The sequence below is a fragment of the Taudactylus pleione genome, unplaced genomic scaffold, assembly GCF_031769625.1.
Source record: "Taudactylus pleione unplaced genomic scaffold, aTauple2 ptg000053l, whole genome shotgun sequence".
Taxonomy (NCBI): Eukaryota; Metazoa; Chordata; class Amphibia; order Anura; family Myobatrachidae; genus Taudactylus; species Taudactylus pleione.
Window position 1 is genome coordinate 20631779 of NW_028284455.1, and position 23244 is coordinate 20655022.

At 40.8% G+C, this 23244-nt stretch overlaps 1 protein-coding gene across 4 annotated transcripts in view; it reads left to right on the top strand.

Moving 5' to 3' along the window:
- The window catches only part of RARB (retinoic acid receptor beta), a 941440-nt gene that overhangs the window by 870867 nt on the left and 47329 nt on the right, over positions 1 to 23244 (top strand). For all 4 annotated transcript variants that reach the window (XM_088462736.1, XM_088462739.1, XM_088462737.1 and 1 more), the window contains one exon: positions 5955 to 6131. In XM_088462736.1, the coding sequence (XP_088318862.1) occupies positions 5955 to 6131 (177 nt within the window). The remainder of the gene's footprint in view (positions 1 to 5954; positions 6132 to 23244) is intronic.

The window sequence follows — 23244 nt, forward strand, 5'->3', positions numbered from 1 at the left end:
TATAACAGCTACATAATGGGAGGAAGGTGAAATGAGGGAGATTGCCAGGCTCTTCAGGGAGACAGGGAGGTGTCTACTGTTTCCGGGAGTTTCCCTGACAATCAGGGAGAGTTGGCAAGTATGGATAAAGCCTGTGGTGTTTCTCCTCTCTAAGTTATAATGAAACAAAAGCACTGGGGGCCACCAGTGGACTTGTTTGTTGCAGATTGAAGCCTTCTCCTTTCTCTGTCTTAAGGCCGGTACACACTAGATAATGTCTAGTGTGTACCGACCTCGTTAACAACGTTACCCGGCAGGATGCCAACATCGGCAAATGCGTACACACTTGCCGATGCCAGGAGGAAAGGTGTGACAGCTGACCATAGACCGTCGGGAGTGCGCATCGTCAGTGACATAGCAGGTACACACTGCCCGATGTGGATGATATGCCATCCGATCCGCTGGATCAAACGACATATCGTCTAATGTGTACCTGGCATTGTGCTGGGTACACACTAGACGATATATCGTACCACCCATCTGCACGTATGTACACACAATATATCTGTGAACAACATCTTTCACAGATGTATCACATCGGGCGTACTGCATGGCTGATGTAATATACCAAACTGCCGCACATTATGTTGGCCACAGGATCCATTGCAAACTACTTCAGTACTTGTGATATCTGGACTATAGATAGACAGTTAAAAGGTCGACAATGTCTAGATAGACACCATATGTTAGACAGGCAATAGGTCAATATGCTGAAGGTCGACATGATCAAATGGTCAATACACAAATGGTCACCACATAATTTTTTTAGTTTTTTTAGGGTCAGGGTTAGGCACTTACTGGAGGGTTAGGTTTAGGCACTTACCCTGATGGTTAGAGTTAGGCATTTACCCTGACTGTTAGGGTTAGGCACCTACTGGAGGGTTAGGGTTAGACACTTACCCCGATGGTTAGGGTTAGGCACTTAACCCGACAGTTAGGGTTAGGCACCAAGGAGGGGTTAGGGTGAAGATTAGGGTTAGAAAAAACAAAACAAGTGTTGACCGTTTGTGCGTCAACCATTTTCATGTCTAACTTTTTTAACATGTTGACCATTTGTACCTGTCGACATTTTTCCATGTTGACCTTTTGTCACTGTTGACCTTTTGTCCCTTTCGACCTATTGCCTGTCTAACATCTGGTGTCTGTATAGACATAGTCGTCCTTTTAACTGTCTTATCTTTTATATCACACCCAAAACTTGGTATGTATATTTAAATGGTTTTTCTAACCAGACATATTGTGAGGCTGAATGGTAAGTGCGTCTTACCAAAATCATTATATCGGTCAGTCAGATGGACAGACAGACAATGGGTTGTGCTAGTGTGTACCCTATATACGTTTGCTTGTTTATGTAACATATGTGACTTATTTTTACTAATAACCTAGCTAATAAATATAAAACTAATTATTTTACAATTTCTTGAGGAGAACATAATCTAGAAATTCCCCAAAAATTAAATATATAGATTATTATTATTTATGCATGTATGTATAGGGCACCACAAGGTGTCTACAGCTTTTACAGTGATGAGTACACAATTACATAAATACATAAGTAGGATAACCACAAACACAGTGATAAAACCAAAGACAGTGAGGGGGTTTGGGGGAGTAGAGGTAGGCTAAAGAACAAATGAGCACTGGTGACAGACATAGTGCTAGGAGGAAGACTGAAGGAAGAGGACCCTGGCTGTGAGAGCTTACAGTCTGAGTAACAAGGATGTACATTATAAAGCCCCAACTATTCCAAGTACAAAAGTTGTTTGCCACTAACCTTGTCTCTCTATCTGTTGTGGAACTACAAATACCCCAGCCCACTTCAGGGCTGACAGCCTACTTGAAATTTACAACCAGCTGGTCCGGTTCTCAGAATCAGATTGAACATTGACACACACTTTGGAAATAGCGGCATAAATAGCTACACTAAATAGCTACAATAGCGGCATACATAGTTACACTAAATATATACCTTATGAAAAGGAACCTTCAGTACTATTTATATGTATGGACACAACATTTCAAATTCATCCTCCATATGTCCGATACCACTGGATTTTAATTATTTACTTAATGCCAATTTGATTTATACTACTGGACTGTTTTTTTTTTTTATATAAACCTGTATGTCTGTTATACATACAATTTTCTGTCCGATTGGGTTTTAGATTTTTTTCTTCACATTTTTTTTATTTTATATATATTTTATTTTTTATTTATTTTTTATTTTTCATCTATATATTTTTTTTCATAAATTTTTACAATTTTATTCTGTGATATTTACCATTTTATCCCATCCTCCCTCCCAACTCCCCTTCCTTATTTATTCTTGCAAGTCTATCTAGGATGTTTATGAGATACATAAAATAAATTTTAAAAATAATACATTTTTACATTATATTGATTTGATATTATAATTTTAAAGACAATACACTTTTTTTATTATAGTTCATACTAGACTGATGTTATTACACTTATGATTCAGCCACAACAATCTCAAAAGGTGAGCGCAAGTTATACTTATTTTCCCTACAAATACCAAGATGCCCAACCTAACTCTGACCGTAGCTTGCTATTCCACAAAAGTTAGATAGCCACTGGTTGCCTGCATGCACTGTTGATTATAGGGATCAGTAACAGGTCTACTGCAGTAATAAAGCCATACAGTACACAACGTAACCTTATATGAAGTGAGTCAAGGAAGTGGCCATTACTAAGTAAATTGCAGCCGTCTGTAACTTGTCTGAAGTCTGTATCGTCACCCTGGATCAGAACTTCATGTCTCATTACAGTACACCGCAGGACACATCAGCTAAGCAATTACTACAGAGGCAGTGAGAATTTCCCAGTGTAGCTAAGGCCCCATACACACGGCATGCCGCCTCTACCCTGCATATTTTAGAAGTTTGTCAAGAATAAACATGTTTTCAGGGTGAGAATGATCATCGCTCAGTACCATACTCTGTCTAAATGACAATAGTTCAAACCAGTCATTTAGTTGGCTGATTTACACGATTATTGTGCAGTGTATGGCCAGCTTTAGTTTGAAGTATTGGAAGTGTTTAACAGGTAAATACATCAATCATTGTTGCCATCTGATATTTAACCAACAGGCAGGTAAATATATGCTCCAACCTCACAATAAATATGACCAGTATAGTAGTGAAAATGTAGAGTTTTGTTGAATAGTTTGTACAAAATACAGTCTAAGCTGAATGTCCGGATAAAAGGGGGAAAAGACAATGGCGCTAATGCAATATTGTTCTGATTATTTTGCAATAGTGGAATTTCTCATAGATAGACAGAGATATGTAGATATAGATATGTGTATTTGTGCTGAATCCATAACCAAAATGTGCTCATCACAAACTAGGGATAGTGTTGAAAAAAATAACATAATAACAATACAGTCATTTTGGATAACTTACACCTTTGTGTACTAGGCGGCAATACAGAGCTTGCATGTCAATAGAGGCAAGTCTGGATGCTTCCAGCAATTGGAAGTCCTACTCGAGTATCCACCCATGTTTTGATCTGTTCGCCTCTATGCGACAGCACCGCACCCATCCCATTGTCCGTGATAGCAGCCTGCATCCCTAGTAATGGCAATGATACCCCAGTGACAACATAGTGTCAAAAGCATACCCCCAAACCGTCCCACTTTTGGCAGGACTGCTATTTGCATATCACCCAACTGTCCCAATTTCAGCATGACAGTCCCGCTTCTCCGGCACTGTCCTGTTATCCCACCTGCCAACCACAATGTCCCGCAGGCGAGGGAAAGTTGGGGGCACACTGTGTTGCACGCTACTAGCAGAGTAACAGTGAATGTATGACGTGCGTATATTGTGCTGTGGGAGGCTGGGGTCTGTTCAGCAGCTCCCAGAGTGCTGGGCAAGCTCCCAGCATGATGAAAAATGGGGATGTGGGGGGGGAGGGGTAGGGGGAATGTGAGGCCACACCCCCTTTTCAAAGTGCGATTGAAGTCCATATTCCACACTCCCATTAGAATGAGATGTATGAAAAAGTAGAACTACAAGGAATAGTGTAATACTGTTTTTTTTTCCTTTAATAGAAAAAGTGATACATACCAAACGCATGTATATAAATGCTTTCCTGAATTAAAGATGTGCTTATTTTTCTCCTTTTCCAGATATAAATCTTGGTATTTTCTCATAAAGTAAACCATACAAGGAGACATCATATACATCCACATTTTAGTTAAACAACACATATAAATCAATAAAGCAAAAAAGGCTTATCTGTAGATCCTGGTAAAAGACACCCACTGTACTCTAGGTACTAGTAATAAGAGGATATATACTACAGTGAGCATTGTTTAAACTAGAATGGTTTGTTTGCTGCAGAGCTTCATCAAGGGAAAGTTATTGAAAAATAGAAACAACCTCTGCAAGGTCCAAACATAATGCTGACATATTCTGTATATTTGAATGCACAATTGCTATTTGTTCTAATACCCCTGCTCGGTATATACCAAAAGAGTAATACAAAAAAACCTCATGTTATTTCCCACTAATCTTTAATTAAATGAATTATTCCTAAAACACTTATGTACGTCTTTAATAAAACAAAAAATATATTTCTTGCTCCGTCCAAGTGGAGAATATTTTTTTCTTGTCCATCAATGTTAAAGTGGGAAGCCTAGTTCAAGAAAAGGCCCACCCACAAGCTACAAACTGCCAACACAATGTGACTTTAACCGGAAGTTCTCTTTACGGTCAGCTAATCACAAGCAGCCAGCGTAGGAAGAACCTTTTAATCGGCCGACCATAAAGTAGAGTCTCATCTTTGATCATTTAGCAGGAGGAAATGGGGAGTTTTCATGTGTTAGGGGTAAGGTACAACAGATCAAGACAGGAAACAAAAAAAGATTACAATTTTCATTTGGTCTATGACAAAGGAAAAAAAATAAGACAATACTTTTTTTTCTTATTTAATGAAGTGGTGAATAAGAGATTTAAATTTTAATTTGGACTATGACAAAGGAAGAAAATAAGACAAGACTTTTTTTCTTATTTAATGAAGTGGTGAATGAGAGTTGTGGGAGGTCTGTGAGAATACTGATTTATGGGCAGATCTCCCTGACTCCAGGGAATCCTAAAAGATCCCACTAATTTTCGTAGAGAATTTAGTGTGTCGCCACATCACTTTGGCTTGCATCATCATGACCCTGTCCCCCATGTAGTAATGCTGCATTTTGAAGCAATGCGTAGCAAGTGGCATGGCCATGGTGATATAAATTATGTTGCATTAGCCCCTGCACTTGCCACTTGGTTCTCCCATCTGGAATCTTCTGGTGCGGCAGGTTCCAAAAGTTGTCAGGTAGGGTTACCAGCCCTGTGTTGACCAGCTCGTAGATGGGTTTTGAAGGAGAAAATACCCATATACATGGTCTCATTATTGTAGTGGAAACCAGTCTAAGGTGTCTAGTGCTAGGGCAGGTTGAAAATATTGAGGTGGGCTTGCTGTTTTTCTTTTATTTCACACTGCGCATGGGAAGGATTTTGTGGCATTTAAAGCATCAGAAAATAATTCAAAAACACATATGGACATAGCAACATACTCTAGAAATATTAATTTAAAATTAGTTCTGTAGGTGAAAATATGCAGTAATCCTGTACTGTAAATTTTTATCTTGTGGTTAATAGCCATTATTGGTTATGGTTATTTCTGGCTTGGCACTCCTAAAAATGGGCAATCCTGGTAATACTGAAATATGTTTCTGTCACTACCGGACATTATGATATTATTGAACATTTCTGGCACTTGGTTATGGCACAGTTGGCGTTATTGCACATCTTTATAAAGGCGTGGTCCACATGTAGATTTTAAATGTTAAGACTAACATTTCTATTGAGCAGGGCACTTGGGCTAATGCTGTTCTTTGTGTCCCACAGAATTCCAGCGCTGATCACCGTGTGCGACTAGACCTTGGGCTGTGGGACAAATTTAGCGAACTTGCAACAAAGTGCATTATTAAAATAGTGGAATTTGCAAAGCGATTACCCGGATTTACCAGTTTGACCATTGCAGATCAGATCACTCTACTAAAAGCAGCATGTCTGGATATTTTGGTGCGTATTAATGTTTATTCTACTTTTACTAAATTTCAGTGGCCGTTTAACTTTTATTCTATAGAAAGATTTTAAGACATGTGGCAGTACAGGTTCAGTCTCCCATATCCATATCCAAAATGCTTGAGACCAGGAGTATTTTAGATATCGGAATATTCCGTATTTGGTATAATTGCATACCATAATGAGATATCTTGGGAATGGACCCAAATCTAAACACAGAATGCATTTATGTTTTATATACAACTTATTACTGGAGGTAATTTTACTGCAGGTAATTTTATACAATATTTTTAATAATTTTGTGGCTCAAACAAAGTTTGTGTACATACATTAAATTAATTTATGTTTCATATACACCTTGGGCCTGATTCAGCAGTTAACGCAAATTCACTGCTGATCGCAGATTCCTGATTATCGGGGATCTACACGTGCGCAGGTCCCATTCTGCGAGGGTGCAGAATGGGTCCTCTGTAGTTGCATGCAAACCCTTGAATGCCTCTAAAATTATATAATTTGAGGTGGGACCTTGGCGCATAAATCAAAAACAATGCTCATCTAAGGAATTATCATAAGAAATTAAAAATATATGAAATGCATTAGAATAATACTTTCCTTTAGAGGTTTTCTAGGCAATCCTCTTTGTTTCTTCTTCCATATGTCCTTCAGGACTGGGAATATTCAATATATATGAAAAATATATAAGGAAAAGGAGACAATGGGCCTGATTCAGACCCACTCGCGAGCGGCTGTGCGCTCGCAAGTGGGTCGATGTTATGCACTGAGCATGCGCACGACGGAGGGAGCTCCGTCGTGCGCATGCGCCAGACGCGACGAGCGAAGGAAAGTCCTTCGCTCGTTGTGTCCGATCAAAGGGGGCGTGCTGTCAATGTTGATTGACAGCACGCCCCCTTTGGTGGGCGTGCCGGGGGCGTGCCTCCCTGACGGGGGCGTTCCCACGGGAACGCCTCCCGTCAGAAGCCGGCCCACTGACATCACTAGTGATGTCAGTGGGAGTGATTTTGGCTCTGATAGAGCCAAAATCACTCCGGAGCTTGCGGTTGAAAACCTCAACCGCAGGCTCCGGCTCGCAAATTCGATGGTCGCGATGGTCTCGACCATCGCGGCCATCACAAAGCACGCTCGTATAGCCTGTGGGTGGTGACCCACAGCTATACGAGCGTCCAGGAGGACGCTCCATGAAAATGGAGCCCGGCCCTCATTCAGAGCGTGCGCTCTGCTCAGAGCGTACGGCTCTGAATGAGGGCCAATGTCCCCCCAATGGTGTGATACAGTTTCAAGAATTTACTTTCTTAACAGGCATAAAATATTATAAAAATGCTGTCTAGAAACTAACCACTATCCCCCAATACCTGGCGCTAATAATAGTAATTAAATTATTAAAGCAGCAATACACCCAAAGTGCTTGTGAGGGCTCACATCAACAGCAATAGATTAAAACAAAAAATGGTGATGTGCTAATCAAAAAGGGTAATGTTCCCAATATGGCAGAAACATGAATTCAGGACACTAAATGTTTAAATCAATACATTTTATATTATAAATATGTATACATTAATATCTAAAATCTAAACATATATACCTTCTCATTAAAAATATATAACGCTGCTGACAAAATTTAGCAGAGTAAGAGTAAGATATGGACAGCCTCAAACACGGAAAAAAAAAATATTAGTTACAGTTAGTAGCAGACTGTTTCAAAATAATATAAGTTTGTCAGTGATCTCACCACACAATATAACATATTACGGAGTCCCGATATTTATGTGCTGGATGGATGAACAAGTCCCCCTATTACGCACATCTTGGATTTTTACTCCTAGTTGTTTGGAGGAAGTATTTGATCTTCAGATAATTGGAACCTATCTGCACGCTCCTGTGTTTGTATGGAGCGTCTGACATCTACAGCCCCTCAGGCCGGACGTCACTGTTGATCCTCCGGGTCTTCGCCCAGACCAAAAGCGGGACCAGCACTGGTAAGTATTTGCGGCTCCAATCTCCGAATGGCTTTATGATGTCACGCACCGCTGGTAAAGGGAGCTCTTGGTCTCTATAACAGCTGTAGCAGGAGACCAATAATGTCCTTTCAAGACTCAATTCTCAGTATAATACAGTCTTTACTGAACAACGGCAACTGCTACAAGTTCCGTAGAACAAGGCAATGTTACTCTGCAGTTTATCATCACTGGGCAGGTATATCTCTGACTAGTTTCGCTCCTTTTTGGGAGCTTTATCAAAGAGTGTTTTAAAAACGCTGTCTACATAGAAGCCATCTAACTAAACACTGACGCTGCAAGCCCGAACTCTAAAAATCCTGACTGGGGCTGGTAAGTACCCTAACCCTCCCCTCCCCCCTCTAACCCTAACCTTCCCTTAGGGGTGCCTAACCCTAACCTCCCCCCGGTAGTGCCTAACCCTAACCTCCCCTCGGGGTGCCTAAAGCTAAATACTGACTTCTGGTAAAGTTTGCACTCCCATACCATTGTTTATTTGTCTATGTAGACAGCATTTTTATAATATTTTATGCGTGGTAAGAAATTTAATTCTTGAAACTGTATCACACGATTGGGGGAACATTGTCTCCTTTTCCTTACATACAGTCAGGTGCATAAATATTGGGACATTGACAGAATTTTCATATTTTGGCCTCTATTCACCACCACAATGGCTTTGAAATGAAACAAACAAGATGTGCTTTAACTGCAGACTTTCAGATTTAATTTGAGAGTAATTACATCCAAATCCGGTGAACGGTGTAGGAATTACAACGGTTTCTATATGTGCCTCCCACTTTTTAAGGGGCCAAAAGTAATGGGACTATCAACTCAAAAGCTATTTCATGGACAGGTGTGGGCTATTCCCTCGTTATTTCATTATCAATTAAGCAGGTAAAAGGTCTGGAGTTGATTCTAGGTGTGACATTTGCATTTGGAATCAGTTGCTGTTGACTCTCAATATGAGATCCAAAGAGCTGTCACTATCAGTGAAGCAAGCCATCATTAGGCTGAAAAATCAAAACAAACCCATCAGAGAGATAGCAAAAAACATTAGGTGTGGCCAAATCAACGGTTTGGAACATTCTTAAAAAGAAAGAACGCACCGGAGAGCTCAGCAACACCAAAAGACCTGGAAGATCACGGAAAACAACTGTGGTGAATGACAGAATAATTATTTCCCTGGTGAAGATAAACCCCTTCACAACAGTTGGCCAAATCAAGAACACTGCTTGATTGACAGGCAGAGGCATTAAGGGGCGTGCCGAGATGGGGTTGGCCGCCGTTGATCAACTCTGTGTCCTGGACTCGCAAGCCGGCCAGCCTGAGTAAGCTGAGGCTTACTCAGCTGACCGGAGGTCTGGCACCATCCACCATCGCGACCATCAACCTCTGTTGCAGTGCTGGGATCGCAAATGTAGCAGGGGGTGTCATACACCTCCTGCTGTATTTGCATTATTGTAAGGATCGCAATTGCAAAGCTGCCTGCGTGCATACATATCTATAGCCTGCGTGCATACATATCTATAGCCTGCGTGCATACATATCTATAGCCTGCGTGCATACATATCTATAGCCTGCGTGCAGCGTTGCATTTGCGATCCTTGCTGAATCAGGCCCCTTATACACAAAACCTGCAGGTAATTTTATACAATATTTTAATAATTTTGTGCCTTAAGTTTATGTCCATTGAACCATCAAAAAGCAAAGGTTTCACTATCTTAGTCATGCTAAAAACAATTCCGTATTTTGGCATATTTGGATATGGGAGACTCAACTTGTATTTCTTTTTTGACTATTTGCTTGTGCAATAGATCTTCCAGAGTATTCACTAGTGAGTGGAAAGTGGACTTTTTTAAATAACAGTGTATAATCTAATGGGTAAATTTATTAAGTAGTGAAAAGACTGCAGCAAACAAAAAACAGGTATTTTGAGATTGGGCTTCTCCATGTATTTTGTTAAGGGCTACCGCCGAGGAAGTGATTCACCGGCTATCTCTGGCGAAGGCTGCGCCAAGCAAAGTATGGGTAAAATAAGTAAAATACGATTGCAGCAATATATGTCCTGCTCTATCTTTTTGCTATCTCCGGATGGTGATAGCAGAGGATGTTCCTAAAAAAACAGTGCTTTATTTATGAATTTATTGAAAGAAAGCATTTTTTTTATACAGAATGTGCAGCTCAGTATCACTCAGTTGTCCTAGCGATATTTTATTCATAAATTACAGCAATAACTGATTTTCTAGAAAATCTTTATTATTGCCGCATATTAATAAACTAGCTGAAGTACCCGGCATTGCCCGGGTTTAAATATTCAAGTGATTAAGTTAGGCATGCCAGACCAATTGTCACCCCTCTGTGAAGTTTTCATCCAAATCCATACAGTGGAAGGCTCAGAACAGGTTACCTGGGTCAAAGTTCTGCCCAGCATACACCAACGGGAAGTCTGACCGGACCTCAACCCCCTAATATGTCTTCTGGGGTCCAATGTTACCACTCTGAAGTTTTTGTCCAAATCCATCCAGTGGAAGGCCCAGAACAAGCTCCCCGCGTCAAAGTTCTGCCCAGCGAACACCAACGCTAAGTGTGACTGGGACCCTAACCCCCCCTAAAATCTGGCCAGGATCCAACTGGACCACCTCGCGTTGATTTTATCCCAATCGGTGTCCGAATGTGTAAACAAACAGTCCAATAAATTTATATATAAGATAGGGGCCTAAGAGTGACAAAAATAAAAAGTTTCCCATCATGCTATAAGCATTTCCACGTTATTGAGTTAATGTTGGTAGAACGATTGCCCACCCTATATAAGGACCGTGTGCACATTATTATGTCCTTGTACAAATGCCTCAACTCAACAATTGTGCCTACCTCTGAGCATCTTCAGCAACATATATGTCTGATGAGCTGGATGGTAACATGCTAGTGTACGAAACCAATATAGCAAATTTAGCATTGGGCAAAGTGACCCTGGCCAAGAGCAGGTGACTCTTTCATCACATAGTTATAAAAGAGGAATAATTTGCAGAATGTTCTTTGCAAAAGAGCTGTGACTTGTGTATAAGACAGAGGGTTAGGGCGGCAATGGCTGTGCCACCGCAGGCTCCATTGAGTCAATCCGGTGTTGTCATGTGCAAATAAGCTGAAAGTGGAATCATTCTAGGCTTTTCTTTGCTGTATGCACCATACCAGAGCTTGCACAAAGAATATCATTATTTATGACTTGTGTAGTAGTCACAATTAGATGCACATTTTCTCCAACTTTTGACTATTGCATCTTATCTGGCTGTACTTTTAGAATGTAAGCTCTCACGAGCAGGGCCCTCGTCCCACATGTGCTTCTCCTCCCCCTACGTATAATATAATTTACTCCTAACTCCCCACAACAGCACCTAACACTTGGTTGCTTATGTCCTGCTGCTTGTGTTATGCAGATATGTCTATAAACCATATCCTTGTCCTGCATTGTATTGTATGGCTAATAACTGTTTTTCTTGTGTGCTCATTTATGTACTGTGTAAGGCGCCGCGGAACCTATGTGGCGCCATATAAATAAAGGATAATAATACTGACTAACTGTTGCTCCTTCTTCCTCTATAACCTACGCTACGCTCTCTCCAGAAATGGTGGAAGTGCTGACAGTCAGGAGTCAGGACTGCCCACCACCACAGTTCTAGTAAGGCAGCATTGAAGGACCATGAGAAGAAGGGACCGAGAGACTGCAGCACTAGTTGCACCTTTCAGTGCTGGTTGATTTCCGATAATGCATAGTACAGTTCTTGACCAACAGCACTGCAAAATATGTTATTCTCTATATATCAAAAAATAAATGGTCATATATGGATAATGGCTTAGGTCATACTCGCCTACTGTCCCGGACTGTCCAGCTGACTCACATCTCGGGTGGCTCCTGAATTAAGCAGGCATTCCGGGCTGCTCTATGTAGTGATTTGCGCTGGATCATGTCATCGTGCTGCCGCCCCCTGCTTTACCATGACGGTAATTGCTTCACTGTAGAACAGGGATGGGACCACTATGACGCACTCGGTGTCTTCATGCCAACGAACCATCCACTTTCCCGCTCCATGCCCCCTTGCACCTCCCATCTGGCTGCCCTCTCAGAGGGAGCAGCCAGAAAGTTAGTATAGTTTAAATCATAAGAAGCGCTGGCTCAAACTATATATATAAATATATGCAATTATAAAATATTGTGAAGAATGTAAAATAAGACTCTAAAATACCATATTTTGTGTATCAAATGGATCTGCAAAACCATTCAAACGAAAAACAGAAAAGAAAAACAGAATAAGGGGGGAAGGGAATCAAACAAAATTGAACTGAAATAAGTAGAATCAATAAAATAAAAAATAGTAAAATAATAAAAAATAAAAAAATATATATATTTTTATTTATTATTTATTATTAGTTTTTATTTTTTATTTTATTGATTCTACTTATTTCAGTTCAATTTTGTTTGATTCCCTTCCCCCTTTATTCTTTTTTTCTTTTCTGTTTTTTGTTTGAATGGTTTTGCAGATCCATTTCATACACAAAATATGGTATATTAGAGTCTTATTTTACATTCTTCACAATATTTTATAAATGCATATATTTATATATACAGCTTGAGCCAGCGCTTCTTATGATTTAAACTGTTCTTTCTCATTGTAAAATAGAGAATATAGAAGCTGCTATAGGATTCCAGGTGCGCTATTTTTATTACTCTCAGAAAGTCAGTATAGTTTAGTGGTCTATTTATCAAACTCAAAATTGCTGTCATTGATCAGAAAATGGCTGTTTTCAAGGAGGTTTGCCACAAACTACATTATTAGGCAATTTAATAAAGCAGTACAGCAGCAAATATCTCCAGTGTCTGCCATGAGCCCCCTCTTTAACAGTTACAGCGGCGGTCTCCGTAGCATTCTATGATCCTTTATTTTACCAAAAGTGTCCCAATCAAAAAATTATAATTGCCGTAATATTTGACAATAGGAATTGAAACTTATTGTGGAAAAGTTGTCTGTTTTCAGAAATCGTCCTATTTACGTGTGTCAAAAGGTGCCAACATGCCGCCTTGTTTTACAGCTAATCTGACCATCTAGAACCTTATAGCTAAAATCGGATTGGTTGCTATGGGCAATATCCCCATTTCTAAAAATATGCACTTTAGTAAATATAACCCTTAGGGTGTATTTGATTCCCAATGGGTCAGGCTAGTGGTGAAGCAAATGAAACGTTTTGAGTACAACTAATAAAATAAAAAAAATAAAAAACATTTAAGACAACTGTACTAATAATAATGATTTAGAACCCCTGAGGTATCCTGTAAACCAGATCATACTGTAGCTGTTCTTATTAATCATGCTGCGGTTTCCGCTCAGTGCATACTGGCTGCATGACCTCCACTTTATCCCCAGTCAGGAGCAGTGGTGAATAGGCTCTTATGTATGACATTGATTTATAGCATAAACAGAAGAACAGAGTAAAACTGTCCTCTGTTCTGCTGAGGCTGCCCTGAGGTTTTCTCTCCCTGTGAATTCATTCATACTGTACTCTCTTATCGCACTGGTATGTGTGTGTGGTCCCATTCTACAAAACATAACCATACATCACTGATTACATGCCTGTCATTATTACACTATTACGATAAGTCAACGCCGCCTCCCCATTAATCCAGGACACACGCTGTGATTTATTGAGGAAGATTTTTCCCTCTCCTGGTTGTCACTAGTCGTATTAGTTGTGGTCAACTTATGGACAAGAATTCTCATAATATAATTGACACAAATGCACTGATTACATTACCTATATCTACACTAAAGTTATTGTCTTCTGTATTACTAGTTCTTATTTGTCACCTGGCTGGAAACTTTTTATTTTAAATTATTTTGGGGGGCATATTGGAAGCACAGTTGGCATAGTGGTTAGCATTACTGTCTCCTAGCACTGAGGTCTGGGGGTAGATGTACTAAGCCTTGGGAGGTACATGTTTACTACAGTGAGAGTTTTTAGAAATGAAGATGTTGCCCATAGCAACCAATCAGATTCTAGCTATTATCTTCTAGAAGGTGTTTGTTAAATGTTAAGTAGAATCTGATTGGTTGCTATGGGCAACATCTCCACTTCTAAAAAAAAAAACTCTCACTTTACTAAATATACCCCTTGAAGAGAGATAAAGTGGACAGAGATGAAGTACCAACCAATCATTTCCTAACTGTCACTTTACAGGCTGTATTTGAAAAATGACAGTCAGGAACTGATTGGTTGGTACTTTATCTCTGTCCACTTTATCTCTCTTCAAGGGGTATATTTACTAAAGTGGACAGAGATGAAGTACCAACCAATCAGTTCCTAACTGTCATTTTTCAAATACAGCCTGTAAAGTGACAGGAGCTGATTGGTTGGTATTTTATCTTCATCCACTTTATCTCTCTCCAAGGCTTAGTACATAGAACCCTGGGAGTTTAATACCCACGAAGACATATATGTGTGGAGTTTGTATGTTCTGCCTGTGATTGTGTGGGCTACCTATGGCTACTCTGGTTTCCTCCCGAAATCCAAAAACATACTTGTAGGTTAATTGGATTCTGAAAAGAAAAATGTATCCTCTATGGTATATGCTGAATTTATCAAGCTTATTGAGATGGTGTTACCTACATCTGGCGGAATTGGCATGAGATGCCGGCGGCTGAATAGCCGCCGGTTCAAATACTGACATAGAAGGGCTGAATGGCCCTAACCCTCCCTTAGTGGTGCCTAACCCTCCCTAACCCTAACCCCCCCATCTTCGGGTAAGCGCGCACACTTACTGCCATGTCGACGCCGGTATCCTCACATTCATTGTGCTATCGGCGTCAGAATTATTCCGGGTGGCGGGATTCCGGCGTCGGTACTTCGACTGCCGGCATCCCATCGACCAGCATATCAACTGCATTCCCATCTGGCAATAGGGGGACAAACATAGCTGGAGAAACCGAGCTGGATAGTAGGATACTCGCCACGTCAAATCATAATGTGCGTCCACCAGCCCTGGATTGCTAAATTGTGTCAAATGCAGAATGCACCCACTGAACCCAGGGATGGATTAGGGGCCACATGGGCCTGAGGTTGGAAATTATCAAGGGCCTGTTGTGAGAAGCAGAAGAGCTATGATCTATGTGTGGGTGCAGGCAGTGCCATGTGGGTCTGTATGCCCCCTATACTATCTGCCCCAATGTCTCCCAAAATACTTAAAAGTAGAAAAATAGCATCATTTTGTGAGGGAAATAGAAACACAGTTTTAATACTTAGAATTTATGGCCCACCATGTGGCGAGCTAGGCAGCTGGTCATCCTCATGGTGTCATGGTGATGGGCCTATTTTTATGTGGAAGCCTTGAGCTGTAGCTCTATCTGCCCCATTATCTGCCCCTGACTGAGCCACTAATTATAAACAGACCCATTACTTGCTTCAATTATATTCAGTAGTTTAATGTAGTATTTGAGGCATATGTCGCACGCATTTTACAGCAAAATTGCAGATATAAAATATGTCTGAAATCTCTGCAATCTCTATATGTTGTGTCAGGCAAGAGCAGCATATGTGCCAGGTTTATACCAGGAGAAAACAGTATATGTGCCACCTTTTCATGCCAGGAGAAAACAGTAGAATATGTGTCACGTTTAATGGGTATTCAGGCGCTTAGATAATGGGGTTTTAAGAGAGGAGAGGGCCCACCTGGCAGTGCAGTAGATTCTGACTCGGTGCTCACACTTGTGCTCAAGTTTGGCTACCCTTAAACCTGGATTGTTAGTGTGCCTTGAGGACCGTGGTTGGGAACCCCTGCACTATACTATGCCAAAATGGACTACTATTTTGTCTTACCCAGGAGATATCTGTTACAGCCAAAGCTGTCTGCAGGCTTGTAACTGGTTGTCATGGACAGCTACACACTCCTGTAGCTAGTGCTGTATACAGGGCTAATACACAGCCTGTTAGTAATTATAGAATGATGAAGAAAGTGTGTATCTTTGGGATTTGTTGAACTAGTATGGTGCTGTACGTATTAGTCTTGTTGAAACAAGTAGGTAGTCTTTAAGACGTTTGACATTGTACATAACAAAAGCTCATATTTCCTAGCCCATTGCTTCTTAAACTTGGTCCTCAAGACACTAATAGTCCAGGTTTTAAGGATATCCATGCTTGAGCACAGGTGACTTAATTAGCACTGAAGTCATTTTGATTTAACCATTTGTGTTCAGGAACAGATATCTTTAAAGCCTGGACTGTTAATTTGTCTTGAGGGGATGTAGTTAGAATACCGACTTTAATTCGTCTGACGGAATTCCGGCGTCAAAATCCCGACTTAGTACTAATTACTGACGCCTATCTTTAGCCCAAAGACGGAATCCCGACAGACGGTTTCCGGAACGAAGGGGAGGGTTAGGCTAGGGGAAGGGGGGTTTAGGGTTTGGCACCACCTGGGGGGAGGTTAGGGTCAGGCACCCTCCCGGGAGGCTTAGGTTTAGGGTGCGTGAAGGGGGGGTTAGGTTTAGGCACCCTCGGAGGACTTAGGGTTAGGCACCCCTAAGGGAGGGTTAGGGGGGGGTTAGTATACTTACCTGCCCCGTCGGAATTCTGGTATTTTGGGCTTCCGGTGTCTGCATTTCACCCGCCGGGATTTCATACCCAACCCGTCTTGAGGACATAGGACCCCATTTAACAATGATGCATAACTCCTTTAGCACTCACTAAAGGGGTTATGTCATTCTATCAGTATTCATCAAACAGCGGTAATCACGGCGATGCCGCCAGGTGAAACAGACTGACCATTGCGCATGACATAGAAGCCCAGCATTGGCAGCGATAGACTGCCAGCAGGAGAGCTGAGGATGCCACCGAGGAGAAGGACGTTGCTGGACGTCGCCAGCAAGTACTGATGAATACCAGTGGCATATTGGTTTGTATCACTGCGATACTAAACAAAATATGCCGCTGGTATTTAGGTTCGTTGTTAAATTGGGGCCCAGATTTTTAGAAGCACTGCCCTAGCCCATAGTGTGGACAGATGCAATTATCCCTGGTGTTCCCACCAAATACACCCCTGCAAAGAAGAGAAATAAACACTGTTTCTGCTCAGACAAATAAAACATCATCATAAAATTCATAGTATGGGTAACAATAAACTGAATTAAAAGGAACCTGTCACCACCAGGGGATGACAAAAGGGGTTTATTTGTTTTTTTGTCATGTTCTTAACAATGGGGAAAAAACTACTTTATCCATTCTCCCAGGATAGGATGGAGCCCCTTCTAAGCACACTCAATATGCTAACCAGCATACGTGGTAAGAGTTATCCCCCCTCTGCTGCACCCCTTACGCTTTGTCAGCTGTCCTGACCAGAAAGAAGGGCTGGGAGGACTGGCATAGAGGAGGGAGACTTATGGTAGAGAATCCCAGCTCTGCCTGCTGACTTGCATGCTAATAGGCCGAACAGGCAGAGCAGAGTCTACCGAGCTACAACAGTCCCCTCTGCTTCCTACTGGTCAGGAGAGCTAACAAAGACCAAGGGGGCCGTGGAGGGGATATCGGGATGGCCATGTGCAGTGAATGGGTGGAAGAAGAAGAATTGATTTGAAACCACTTATATCAATAAGAACCCAGACAGACACATCTGGGAGAGGGAAAAAGAAAAGTGAGGTTTGAAGAATTGGGAAGTATGTAAGAGCATTAAAGTTAACACATAACTGCATGGCATCCAGTGATTCTACAGTACAGCACATCAATTAATTGTCACCTTTGACCCATCAGACCAATGGGAGAATAGGATAAGAGCCAATTGGGCTGTGATTCGGGAACAGTGCTTTAAAGTGCACTTCGGAGACAATTGATGTGTCTTACACAGATGTGTCCTCATACACCTAGCCTCAATATGCCATATGGTGCAAGATGCCCGGCATGACTGAGCTGCTCCGATAGGTGTAGCGTACCGTTTTATCGCATCGCAGACGCTATGAAACACGTGCTACAGACGCTGGGCTGCAACTTTAACCGCACAGGAAATAGTTTTAAATATGTACATAGCCGCAGATGGAGCACAACGGAACTTGGCATGGAATAAAGCCGCAGCCGCTACATCATAGCACTTCGGATACAGGTTCAGACTCACTTACACAGAGATGTACAAATGCCGCACATAACATTGATCAGTGCACACTAGCAATGTAGTTTTGTAGCTTCCAATTGTTTTATTTTCACAAATGCACATTTTGAGCGAAAAAGTCTCCCCGGACCTGGCGCCGAGAGGGGCTTTTTGGCATGACTGAAGCCATAGTATATGAGGACACATCTGTAGGTAATTTAAGGAAATGTTCTTGTTTTTTTTTTTTTGGTAATATGTGATTTGCTGTTTATATTAATATATATCTGTTGCTGTTGGCTTCATGAGTTTTGTAATGAAAGTATTACCTCAAAATTGTTCTCAAATACATACTAGATGGTTATGATTATTAAATAGTAATAAAGTATGAAGAAAGTTAGTGAATTGAAGGAGTTGAGTATGAATACAGCCAATGATTACCGTACAGCCTATATGGAGTTATCCAGCCAATTTCTAGTGTACGGGGATGTGCCTAGCCTTGCTGCTGCCTGGGGCTCAGCTCCCTTCTCACCATCATTGCACACTACCATAAACATTTGTTGTCATTTTTCTAAAGCTTTATCATGTAACCCAGCAAGACTAATACCCTCCACCTCCGATAAAATGAAATTGCTGTCTAGAACCATAGTTGGAAACAGTCTTTAAATTCAAGTTGACAGTCACAGATTTTCAAGTGTATTCCCTGGAATGTCCCTATTTTCCTGTGTATTTGACAATTGTGCAGTAAATATTCTTTTGCTGCTTGGTAGATGCAGTCATGTCTATACAGTGTGTTACTCTAGAACTATAGAAGAGAAGGATTCCAAATGTAAAAAATGCACTGGACTTCATGTAAGAGGTGTACTCATTACACACTCTGTAGCTAAGCACTTTGTGTATTTGTACTATTTGGGGAACACAACGCCACCAAACAGGTTTTTGCTCTGTGCCTTGGCCATCGATGAGACCGACTTTTTTTTAAATGATCAGCAAACACGACACGCTGATGATTGTAATGTTCCAAGCTTTATGGAGACCAGTTCCGCTAAACATTTTCGTGCCAAATGTAATAGGGTGCGAGTTTAGAAACGAAGAGTTTTCTCACACTTTTTCATCACGGCCAATGTAATAGAGTCCAGAAACAAAGCAACTAAGTAAACTCGCATGTTTTTCAGGCTCAAAAAACTCTCACGACTTAAACTCTCATCCAGACGTTTTCCCATTTTAAAGATAAAACTGGACCAATGTGAGAGGTTACTGCTAACCTCTCACATTCTCTAATCTCTCACCCTGTTACCTTTGGCCCTTTTTGTCCAATATATGCTACATTTACTGACAACACAATGTTTTTACTGACAGGTTCCAAATCACAGACATAAGTGTTGTCGTTCAGCAGTTTCTTCTTCATTACATTATAGTTACAGAATACAAATACAAAGCTTAAATTACTTTCAAAGTTCAATCCCATTATACTTAGCAACTGGAGTGTGGTTTAATAATAACCCCCACCCCTTTAGCATCAGCATTATTAGCATTTGGGGGTGCTTGTGGTTTAGTCCTTAGGGGGAGATGTATTAACGGCAAAATTGCTGTAAAACCCCCGAAAATGCAGTTTTCGGGGGTTTTACCGCATTCCCCGTATGTATTAAGCAGCAGAATGCGCTGCATTCTGCTGCTTCGCGTTGCTAGGTAACGCCACCTTCAGGTGGCGTTACCCAATAGAAGCCTATAGGCTTCTTAGCTCCCTCCCATGAGCCCCCGCGGCCCGCGTCCTTCTGCGCATGCGTAGAAGGACTTCTGGGTGTTAAACTCGGAAGTCCCTCTGCCCGGCAGCATCGCAAAGGACACCTCTCATCGAGAGAGCTGTTCTTTGCGATATTCTTGGTACATGCCGTGGTAATTAACCGCGGTATGTACGTGAAGTCGGGGGGGATGTACCGCATCGGCGATGTCGCCGATGATACATCTCCCCCTTAGTTTTTTTTATTTTTATGGAGTATATTTGTTATTTACTGCATACTTGCAACTCTCCCTGATTGGCAGGGAGACTCCCTGTAATAGTAGCAATCTCCCTGATTGCATCTTACCATATGTACATTCAAATGGGATCATTAGTATAAATTCCCTGCACAATGATCCCTATGTATATATGTATATAAGGCACAATGATCCCTATGTATACATGTATATAAGGCACAATGATCCCTATGTATACATGCATTTTCTGAGAAGTATCAGTGTGTTTTCATCAACACGTTGATCTAACTAACTGAATTGGGGCTCATTTACATTTGGATGTAAATCATTGTTATGACACGCCTCTCAGATGTAGCGGTACACGCCCACTTTACCACCACGCTCATAGGTGTAGATTTCACAATCTCCCTGAAATGTTTTTTTTTTTTTCAAAAGTAGGCAAGTATGATTTACTGTATATATTGGTGTATTCACAATAGTATTAGTTCTAGCGTTCCTGTATGTATTTGGCTTATATAGCAGCGCAGAGCTCTTCTTACATGTTTCTGTGAGCAATCCACTATAATATGCTACAGCAATGTAATTGGTGGTAATGTGTGGGGTATATAGTTATGTCACTATCTTCTTAATGTTTTGGTGGTCATACTAGTACAGTTGGTGGGGAGGGGGTGTACTGTAATTAGTAATTTCAGCAACATGGTAATCTTAACAGGCTAATATTTCCCAATGACAGATGGTGTCAGCATCTATAGTCCCCGGAGTGCTGCAGGATTGTGAGAACTGCTGAGGAATGTAAGAATAGGGTGACTGGAGTTTTATACTGTAATATCTTACCTATATTCTTATGTTTTCACTTCCTGACTCACATCTTCATTCAGTCTTATGTTTGATGTGGCAGAACCAGGCCTTTGGATACGATTTTTTTTTTTTTTTAATAATCTGCTGGTGCACGCTGTTCTGTAATATCTGCATCATTACATAAATATCAGAACTATGTAACAATTATGTGCAAAGTTAGCCTATAATGGGCAAGCTTTATAAGGGGATTGATGTACAATTACATAAATAATCTAGGGGGCCTAATTATTAACCAGCAAAAAGCCCTATCTCCGGCTAAAGAAAAAGCTCCCACCAGAAATCTGCCGAATTTCTCAGGTGACAGCTTCTCCTGCTATAGCCATCTCAGGATAGTGATTTTATATGCTATCACCACTATTTCATAAATAGGCCACTTACTCTTGCAATCATTGTTCAGGGCTATCCTTCTATACAAACCTATGAGGGGAGTTTTGTGGTGTGCCTTGAGATGTTTTTGAATTTTAGATACTGTCTCTAGCTCATATTTTTTTGCCCATTAGAGCTAGTGTGTATTTGTACACTTTGCGTTGAAGATTGGGACATATATGTCCAGGTGAGGCATTATGTAGTATTTTAGAATAATTATGGTATGGCTTATAAAATATGGATGTGCTAGTATCAGGTGGTTCATGTTTAAGTTATGGTTTATTTAAAGTGCTTTAGTAAACTGGCTGTGTGTGATGAGCCGACCGTACTATGCTGCATGTTGTTTTAGGGTTTTGTTACTTTGGGTTGGGTTAGTGAGAGCTGCTCTTTACACTACTATTGGTTACTTATCTAACTGACTCTTGGAGATAGTGGGTTCCTCCAATGTTCCACTTGGATGTACTGTTAGAATGGATTTCAGTGGAGACATTATTATTTCATAGTATATTTTGATATGCTATGGTTTTATTTCTTTTTACCTCTTAAAATTATGTTGTAGCTCTGTTTTGTTTTGGTGCCTCTTTACCACAGGTCCATTTGTTATGTTGGGTCCCGTACAGTTGTGAAGGTCATGGTAATGTGGAGCCTGGACCGTGGCTCTCTGGTGCATCATGGTTGGTTGGGTCTGCTAAATTGCAGATAGTCTACTGTGGTGGGATTACAAAACAGATATTAACTTAGGTGTGAGCAAAGGATGGTTGGTGGGTGGTGAGATATTCACAAATAGTTATTTTTTAATTTTATACCAGATAACTTGTAATGATGGAGAAGGTGCGGGTAAGGGTGGTTCGTGAGTTCAGACCTCCCACCCCACCAGGAGCAAATTTCAGTCACCATCAGCTAGACGGAAGACTATGGTTGATGTTCTATGATGTTCTAACATCATTCACATTGGTGATAATTATTCATGTAAATGATGATTAAAAACCAAATTGGTATTTTCATATGTGAGGAACGAAAGTAAAATATGTTGTCCAGCTCTACTCTGACATACCATTATGGTGTTTCAAACAATGTTCAATAGCTGCTGTATGATCAATAGACTCCTGGAACTATAGATACGGACTCCATTTGTCAGCCCCTGTGCCTCAGTCCACTAGTTTATCCAGATTTCTGCAGGGCAAACTTGAGCAAACTCCAGCTGAAATAATATATTAAATAGTACTGTGAGTGACTTGTGATTTATAAGCTTGCAGGTGAAACTATCTACACAGTATCACTACAGCAACCAGAGACAGCTGTTCTGTCACTCGCCCAATTCTCCTATTCTTCTGACCTGTGGTCTGTATAGTTCTGTCTCATTGAAGATACACATTACTGATCGAGACTAATATATTTACTACAGGTCGATTTTGGCTTTTTGGTGTATTAATAGATGATTTTCTGTGTGATTTGCTATTTGGGGATTTACTGAAGGCAAAATTGACTATATAATCGATTATAAAATCGAATCCCGACCAAACAATTATACTTTTACATAGACCAGTATAGGATTCTCTCATTTACTAACTGTCGGATTGAAAACCGCTTTAAAATCAACAGAAAAATCCCCAAATAAATAGACTATCAAAAAACTGGTGATTTTTAGCTTCTAAACACCATTCTATTGGTAGGAACTTAATTATGATGCCTATAAAAGGAGACACAAGCATGTGGTGCACTGTGGCATGCACATTAATTCCTGACACCAGTTCCTGCATCATAATTCCTTTGACCCATT